The sequence below is a fragment of the Nannobrachium achirus genome (genome assembly GCF_963921795.1).
Source record: "Nannobrachium achirus genome assembly, chromosome: 5".
Lineage (NCBI taxonomy): Eukaryota > Metazoa > Chordata > Actinopteri > Myctophiformes > Myctophidae > Nannobrachium > Nannobrachium achirus.
Window position 1 is genome coordinate 7,973,206 of NC_137814.1, and position 10,000 is coordinate 7,983,205.

General features: G+C 44.7%; 1 protein-coding gene across 1 annotated transcript in view; it reads left to right on the top strand.

Moving 5' to 3' along the window:
- Positions 1-5,637: 5,637 nt before the first annotated feature.
- Positions 5,638-10,000, top strand: part of onecut3b (one cut homeobox 3b) — a gene marked incomplete at both ends in the record, with an annotated part of 41,519 nt that continues 37,156 nt past the window's right edge. The window contains one exon of the mRNA XM_080725514.1: positions 5,638-6,808. Coding sequence (XP_080581640.1) covers positions 5,638-6,808 — 1,171 coding nt within the window. The remainder of the gene's footprint in view (positions 6,809-10,000) is intronic.

Here is a 10,000-nt window from a genome sequence, read left to right on the forward strand (position 1 = left end):
CGCAGGCACGCAGGCACGCACGCCCGCACGCACGCATGCATGCACGCACGCACACACACACACACACACACACACACACACACACACACACACACACACACACACACACACACACAAAGTTAAAACATGAATGATATAAGAGGTTTGTGGCCGTTTGTGTCGCACATTGCGGGAGCAGCCGGAGCACCTCTGCTCTCTAAACGAGGCCGCTTTCAGGGCAGAAAGCAACGGATTGGGATTGAAGTGATTGAGGATCGATAAATCGAACCCATCGATCAATTTCTAAACTCAAGAGAAACGGCTCAAAGCATCAATACGGCTGTCCAAAAAACATAACAGTTGGTTATGGATGGATTACTTTACTCGATTTATTACGAGGAGCGAGGCCAAAATAATAGTTTTAGTTTGTTTTTTATTTTGTATTCAGAAATGTTGCCAAATGTAGGCCTCAAAGAAATTGATTTATCTTATTTTATTAGATTAATAAATGTTTGGATGGTATTTTAAGAATATATGGAACGGTAAGAAGGTTCTTTTGTTATTTTAGTTTCCATCTATTAAGATTTATAGGCCTATAGAGATCTTGCAACGGCAGCGAAAACACTTGTAGGCCTATTTGTGGATCAATTTCCTGATAGATTTGTAAAAATCTAAAAAGACTATATTTTACTCTTTAGGCTTTATAAACTGAAAAGTGTGGTTATTATGGGGAAATATGTCACCCCAAAACACTTTAGCCTGCAGAACAAACAATCCGTGGTTGATTTAGAAATAAATGACAAAATGAGAGTTTGCTCAAATATAAACTTCATATATAATAAAAACCCAAGGCTAAATTTGCTTTTCATAGGCTTTGTAAGCCCGTGGCTGTTTTATCAATGAAATAACGGAAGTGTGTGTAATTGCCCTTAGGAGTGTGTTATTGTGGCGTTCATTTAGTCCCGAATGAAAATATTTTCGTTTTGGATGATATTAGTTTTCTCGTTCACGGGCATATGCTTCAGACCCAGTTGGGGGCTACAATGTAGAAGATTGTGGGCTACAAAGAGTGTGGGCTTGTGGGCTAAAAAGATAATTAAATTAAATCTTACCTTAAAATATAGCCTACAAAAATAGAACGGGGGGATGTGTTAGACAGATTCACTCACATAACCATATACACATGAACACTTGTAGCTGTACTGTTCCACAATGCGCTCTCTTTCCCTTTCACTTCACACACAGTTATATTGATCTGGAACGCCGATATTCCACCAAAGCAGTGATGGAACGGAGCATGATGCTCTGAACCCTCCTCCCCTCTGTTAAGAATAAAAACTTGACTTTTACTTTTCATCAAATAATGTCGTCGTCGTCGTCGCCCCCCCCCCCCCCCACACACACACACACACACATACAACTATTATGCTATAAATCTTTACTTTGCCACTCACTATAAAGCTCCGTGGACTTCATTGCCGAATAGCGGAAAATAGCCGATAATGTGTTGTGGTGCATTGCATGCTTTGGGGGCTTGTAGATCTGCTATTCTTGGCAATAGAGACGCCAAAACAATGGTAAGAATGTGCACCAGGAAGGAGTGGGCACCTCATTGTTACATTGTCTTTTTTTTCCTGAATAATAAAAACATATATTTATATATATATATATATATATATATATATACCCTTCAACTTCTTCTATATGCCTAAATTGACCTGGATCTGCTTTTATAGCAGCAGTTGTAGAAAAATATTAGGCATTAACTTTGGATTTTCACGTTCTCTTCCTCATCGCCATCGCCATGCTGGCTTTTTGGTGACTCTGAGAATGTACAAATGGAACCAAATGAATGTACCCTGCCTTACGAGTTTGCCTTTGCTTAACAGAAAAGTGAAGCTTTGGTTTCGCATGCTTTCAGGCGTCAGACAGACTTCCCCAGAATTGCACCTTTCTAGTTGGGTTTCATGATCCAAATAAGAACATTAATGGTGTGTAAAATCAACATCAATCTAGAATATGCCACGGATGAGGGCAATTGTCTTGCCACGGACACGTTTGATGAAACAACAGACAGTAAAAACTATATAACAGGGTCGTCAATTGGGTATGGCAGGGGTATGCTGCTGCCATACCCTGGGTCCAGGGGGGAAAATATAAGTTACTTTAAAAAATAAATCCATGAATGTCTCTTTGTCTATCTGTGCTATGTTGTTACATTACATTAAAATAACTACAAATGCAAAATTTAACAAGGTATTATAATTATATCCTCCTCATCTTGACAGAATGGTATATTCCCAGGTTCCGCAGGTCAGCTGCACAGGTGCAATGCATTATTATTGTTAATTGTGGCATGTTTACTAACATGCCAAGTTTAGCTGCACTTGAACAACCATTCCAGACTGCCATATCCAGCCCATGAAACCATAGACATTTTTGGGGAAAACACAAAATGTACTTATATAAATAAATGTATCATGCCTGTTGCTAAGGTATGGCAACATGACCAGTCATGTTGCCATACCTTACCTTTTTCTGAATTGACGCCACTGAACTATAAGGGCCCCATGTAGGCCTAAGTGGTTGCCGTTGTACCGTTGTAGACTAGGCCTACATGCTAAAATAAAAGTGAGGGGACAGACCAAACTATGAGGGCCTCCCCTGCATGCAGGTAAGTGGTTGGAGTCTTGGAGACCGCAGGCTGGTATAGGTCTATAATATATAAGGTAAGGAACGGCCGTTGGCAGGGAGTCAGCATGTGCTGCGATGTGAACACAGCGGCCGTCGTTAAAGCCAGCAAATGATGCAGGCATCAATCACCGTGCCGTGCGTCAATCAATATGCAGCGGTGCTGCCGATCCGTGCGCTGCGCGGTGCCTGGCCAGCACAACCAGCGGCATCTGTTCCCCTGCATGGCCGCAAAGCACTGCCCTCTGGGCGGCTGGCCTGGGCTCATCTATCCCCCTCATGCATGATGGAGCCCGGAGCACATTAGACTATGCACTGGAAATACATCAAAAATAAAAATGAATACAAATAGAATTCATGAATAATAAACTACCAACTGGAATTAATCTCTAGACCTACAGTATATTATTATTACACTAATAATAATAATAATTATTATTATTAGCTTATTACTAGGCCCATGCTTGTTATTGTCATATTTATGTTGTTGCAAACAGATAGCCTAATACACGCATTATTAACGTTTATGCTAAACATTAATTGCATGATGTTTAAATGATAGCTCATTCAATTGTGAGGTTTACATTTATTTATTTATTCATTCATTTATTTTCAACGAATAGCCTACTTGGGCCTATAGTAGCCTATAGGCCCACACCTGTTAGTGGTCAACACAAAAACTCTTTTTTCTTTTTGTTACAATTAAATTGTTTTATGAGGATAATGTGATAAAAATGATAGACAGCTAATATGAAACATGTCAAATACATAATCATGGTGGTTATCATTATAATGGCCTATATACAAAACACACACGTGAGGTGAACTCAGAATTGAACTTCAGTTTTTTTGGTGAACTTCCCCCTCCTCAGTGAGAGCAGAAAGGAAGAGTGTTTCCTTTCCTTCTCCAGTTCTCCTCTGTAGGATCCTAACTCGGTGACCTCCCTCACCCTCCAACCCCTAACCAGGCCCGTCATGTCATTAATCTCTGTCAGTCGATGCATCGACCCGCTTTATCACTATAAGCGCATGAATGCAAAACCATACAGTCCGTGGGAAAAGCCAGCTTTATCTGCATGGGGAGCCGTTTAGGCTATAGGGTGGTGGGTCTATCTTTCTGTGTGCAGAGCGAGATATAAATGTGTGTGTGTGGCTGGGAATGGTTGACATTATTCTGGGTCTGTCACACACACAGAGAGAGAGAGAGAGAGAGAGAGAGAGAGAGAGAGAGAGAGAGAGAGAGAGAGAGAGAGAGAGAGAACAGCAGATCTAATGCTTGTAGATGGGCTGTTTTCACTTGTTTAAATCGTTTTTAAAATGATAAATGCAAAACAAACGGTATTGGACATACAAGGTTTTCACCCGAGAACGAGGATATTTTTTTTTTTATCTCACGAGTTTCTCATCTCAAGTTTCTTTTTATAAACATTCACATATTATTGAGAAATACAGACATTTTGAAAGACCTGACACCAAATCACACGCTGACATCAAAGATAATTGGCTACTCGCATGGGCTAAGTTCCTATTAGATTTTAAAAGGATAGGATTTTTAGGTTAGATTTGTTCCATTTAATTTAAACGGGTTGTCAATAACAAACCATTGAACTGACCAAAACACTTTCTCCCCTCACTTCACATGAGCTGATATTTGGCATCTCTCAGCCAATAAGATCATTCTTTCACCATGACTGACTGTGTATCGTGCCTATCCAATATACGATACACGCGTGGGTGGGCCTGTGTTTAATAAGGCAAATGAGATATCAAATATGACACGCTTCACAGACAGTGGCGGGCCTGTGGTTTCAACCCCCTACATTTACTCAAGTACTGTACTTATAAGTACACTTTTGACTCAAAAGTGTACAGGCTATACTCAAAAGTTTTGAGTATAGCCTACTTGAGCATGTCCAATCTCCAATACTTTTACTTTTACTCCACTACATCTCGGATCCAAACATTGTACTTTTACTCCACTACATTTATCTGAAAATTCGAGTTACTTTTTGATTTTTGATTCTTATTACAAAACATAAATTACCCATTTCAGCCCTATATATATACACACACATTTCGGCCAATTGAAAATAGCCGATCTACAAGCTCACAATGCATCTCAATGCGATGCATTGTGAGCTTGTAGATCTGCTATTTGCAAAAGATTTGTATTTATACATTTTAAACATTTGAAAGAGTACTTTGTAATTTTTGTAGGCCTATAGCCTTCTTAAATACAACATTATTATGCCAATACTTTTCTACTTTTATTCAAGTACTTTTTGAATTCCAGACTTTACTCGTAACAGAGTATTTCGATATTGCCGTATTGATTGATACTTTTACTTAAGTACAAATACAAATGTGATTACTTTCCCCCACCACTGTTAAACACACACACACACACACACACACACACCCACACACCCACACACACACACACACACACACACACACACACACACACACACACACACACACACACACACACACACACAGAGAGAGAGAGAGAGAGAGGCGCGGTCACGTCTACTGACACGCGACTCTTGCAGCCAGGCGCTCAGTGTTAGCGCTGTTGGCCAAGGGATGAGATACAGCCATACAGAGAGACAGAGAGAGAGCTATCCACATCCATATGCGTGGCGTGCACACACATACACACACACACACATACACACACAGACACACACAAACACACACGGCGGAGAGATAGACGGCTCCTACCTACCGCCCCGGAACGAGAAAACTTTATCTTAAAAGAAACCCCCGTGTCGGGACTGCGAGCGGACGAATCTTAAATCAATGGATTGGCTTTAAAGGGAAAATCGTTTTTGGTCATATTTATCGCACCGGGAGGGCTTCCCATCAGAAGCGGAGCTGAGTGAGAGACACCAGCAGCAGCAGGGAGAGACCGAGGGGAGAGAGAGAGAGAGAGAGAGAGAGGGCGGGGAGGAGGGCGGACAGATCATGGAGCTCACCATGGAGAACCTGGGCAGCCTCCACCACGGCGTGTCGTCGCACGTCTCCCAGGCGGGGGACCTGATGCACGGCTCCCCGCACGCACGGCCGCCTCCGTCCTCCGGCGGCGGCGGCGGCTCGTCGCACCGGAGCCTGGTGTCGTCGCACGCGTCGGGCGCGCGGTCCGCCATGGTGTCCAGCATGGCGTCCATCCTGGAGGGCTCCGGCGCGGACTACCGCACCGACCCGGCGGCGGCGGCGGCGCTCTCCGGCCACCTGCACCCGTCCATCAGCAGCATGTGCGAGTCGGGCGGTGGCGGCGGCATGGGCCTGAGCAACACGTACACCACGCTGACGCCGCTGCAGCACCTGCCGCCCATCTCCACCGTGTCGGACAAGTTCCACCACCCGCACCCGCACTCCGCGCACCACCACGCCGCCGCCGCCGCCCACCAGCGGCTGTCCGCGGGGAACGTGAGCGGCAGCTTCACGCTGATGCGCGACGACCCCCGCGGGCTCGCCTCCATGGGGAACCTGTACGGCCACTACCCCAAGGAGATGTCGGTGTCGGGCATGGGCCACGGCTCGCTCTCGCCGCTGTCCAACGGGCTCGGCTCCTTGCACAACTCCCAGCAGTCGCTCTCGGCCTACGGGCCGAGCGCGCACCTCTCCGCCGACGCCAAGATGCTGTCGCCCGTCTCGGGCTTCGAGCCGCACGCCTCCATGCTGTCCCGGAGCGACCAGGAGCACCTGGCCAGGAGCCTGGGCGGCCACGGCCACGGCATGATCTCCAACCTCAACGGCATGCATGCACACCACCACCACCACCACCACGGACACCTGCACTCCCAGGCCAACGGCGCGGTGATGCTGGGGGAGCGGGACCGCCACGGCGGGCCCGGGGCCGGCGGCCAGGGAGCAGCGGGCTCGGGCGTGCAGGCGGAGGAGATCAACACCAAGGAGGTGGCGCAGCGGATCACGGCGGAGCTAAAGCGCTACTCCATCCCGCAGGCCATCTTCGCCCAGCGGATCTTGTGCCGCTCCCAGGGAACCCTGTCCGACCTGCTGCGCAACCCCAAGCCCTGGAGTAAGCTCAAGTCTGGCCGGGAGACCTTCAGGAGGATGTGGAAGTGGCTCCAGGAGCCCGAGTTCCAGAGGATGTCCGCGCTCCGGCTGGCCGGTAAGCTGCTGCTGCTGCCCTGCCCTGAATGATGCGGGGGCACTTTATTGACTTTTCCGATCATTTAGCTGACTGCTTCATATAGCAGGCTGCAGGCTGATACTAGCCTACATGCTAATACTAATGAATAAATAATAGTCTAATAATAGTACTACTAACTAAGTAAGGAAACATTTCCAACATTCACCGCGATGATAATGAATGACATGAAGGGCGAAAACATTACTGTAAAAGTACAGCGCATTCATTTCAGCACCATCGACTGGACAGCTCCCGTGCTGAACTGGAGCGGTTGGCCTCACTAGTTTTATTTCTATCTTCATTAAATGTATTAATTAATGAATCAATTAAATTCTATAAAACTGTTAGCAGAAGTCTTTATAAATATTATTTATTTCGAGCTTTTTTATTTCTTTTTGTCAACGTGTATGGGCCTAATGTAGACCTAATACTTCGATGGCTCGATGTGTGTGTGGGGGCAAGAGATATAGTCACACACACACACACACACACACACACACACACACACACACACACACACACACACACACACACACACACACACACACACACACACACACACACACAGGGGCATAACGGCTTATTGCAGCGTAAAATTAATTAGCTAAACATGTTGTAGCGAGGCCGCGTTGGATCACCAATGTGCTACTGTCTCCCAAAAGCATGAATCAATTCTACAGTGGTTCTCAAAGTGGGGTCCGGGGACCCCCGGGGGTCCTTGAATTGGTAGATGCCCAGCAGAAATGTGGTAATAGCGTCACAATCATTTTAAGCAGCTATTCAAAACATGTGAAGAATCTTGAAGAAAAAATATGGGGGGGAAAAATTGAATCATTGTTTTAACACAAATCTGGCACAAAATATTTTCAGACGCAAATAACATATCCATATGGGGGTTGTATAGCACTTGGATTAGGAGTTGAGGCATTACATGTTGTTGGACTCGGTTCCTCAGATAAACATTGTGAAAATCTACAAGCTCACAACGCCTCACGTTGTGAGCTAGTAGATCGGCTAATTATAGTTTGTTGATTACCTTTGATGCAACAATAGTCTTTTTCATTTTCTTTCTTTGTTTATATTTATTTTTTTGGGGGTATTTAAACGGCCACTTGTCACTTCACTGTCAACTGGGGACCTTCCCCAAAGAACCCTTAGAGGGGTACCGGCCCACAGGTTGACAACCACTGATGTAAACAGCCTATATACTATAACCCCCCTCCCCCCACTCCCCACTGACCCGTCTAATAAACAGACAGGCACATGCGTGCATGCGTGCATATACCAGGCCAACTAGTTGCATGGAACGGAACGGAAGGCGAGAGAGAGAGAGAGAGAGAGAGAGAGAGAGAGAGAGAGAGAGAGAGAGAGAGAGAGAGAGAGAGAGAGAGAGAGAGAGAGAGAAAGAGAGAGAGAGAGAGAGAGAGAGAGAGAGAGAGAGAGAGAGAGAGAGAGAGAGAGCAGTGCGCGTGACCCCTGGCTGCCTGATCAATACGCCAGTTCCCACTCTCCCTTTTAAATGTGGCACGCGGATCGATAACCGTATCGGAGCTCTGAAAGACGCAACAACCGCACGGCCGTCCCGTGCTTTTCATTTAGTCCACCCTGCTCTGCTCTGCTCTGTAGTAAAAGCTCTAAATTTAGACCACGGGCCGTTCATTATGTTATAGTATTCAAATTCATCGTCGGGGCGTTTGTTTGTTTTTGCTTTTGACACACACTGCAAACTGTGCATCACCACGATGGAAGAAAGATGCAGTGACATGCTTATTGGGTTGCTTTCTTTGTGTTTACATAACTTCCTATAATTATTATAGACACATTAAGCTTTTAGCAGCTTTGATTTAGGCTATGGGAAATTCACGTTTTGGTTTCCTTTATCAATAGTTTTGAAGACTTTATTAGAAGTTTGCATAGGAAAAGGTACAGTTTCATGACGGTACAGTTCACTGGTACAAGGTCTACTAAAAGGAGATCCTAGAAAAGACTAAGCTTATTTCCATAGGAAACCATTTAAGTATCTCATATAACATTGAAAGACAGACGGATAGAATACAATACTATGCAATAGATATAGTCAGGAAAAAAAGGGGAAACAAAAACACACGTTTGACTGGAAAACGGCAAGGACAAAGAGGACAGACAACGTGTCTTATACTTGCTACAGGGCTCAGTTAATATTGAATAAACAACATGACCTAACCTTTTATGCACCTTCACCCTCATATCCCTTTTTTGGGCATGTCATTATTTTAATGAAACCTATATGCATCATACAAATTGAGTAAAAAAAAAAACGGAATGCATTATAAGGTCATGATGAATGCATTATACTGTTATGTGATGAATGCATAATGTAATGCGATGCAACCAGGGCTTAAGTGGCTATAATAACAGGCATGCTGCCAGGTGCATGTACAGTAGGTGCAGCTACAACTGTACCTCTACACACCCTGCTGTAACAGTCTTTCAGTTGGTAAACAGAACAATGTCCAGAGCAGGGGGCGTCAATTGGGTATGGCAGGGGTATGCAGCTGCCATACGCTGGGTCCAGGGGGGAAAATAAAAGTTACTTTATATAAATCCATCCGTCTATCTACGCTGGTTATTATGTTGTTAAATTACAGTAAAATAACTACAAATGCAAAATGTAACAAAATGTTCACTTTAACAAGGTATTATAATTATATTCTCCACACTTGTATTCTCCCCGTCTTAACAAAATGGTATATTCCCAGGTTCCGCAGGTCAGCTGCACAGTTGCAATGCATTATTGTTAATTGTGGCACGTTTACTAACATGCTATTTAGCTGCACTTGAAAAAACGTTCCAGGCTGCCATATCCAGCCCAAGAAACCGTAGAAACCTGTGTAAAAAACTGACAAAAGTCTTTTTCAGACATTGTGAAAATAGCCGATCTACATGCTCACAACGCCTCGCAGCGCGAGGCGTTGTGAGCATGTAGATCGGCTATTTTCACAGAACTGTGTTATACAAAATGTAATGCCTATTTTCCATGAGGACTCCCATCTTTGCCACACCGTAGATTTTGCTGAACTGACGCCACTGGTCCAGAGACAGTATTAACTGCTCTAACTATAAATGTTGTCAGGTTTTTTGGATCACAGGCAGGCAGGCATCGCAATGGGATCGTCTTTATCCTGATGGGAA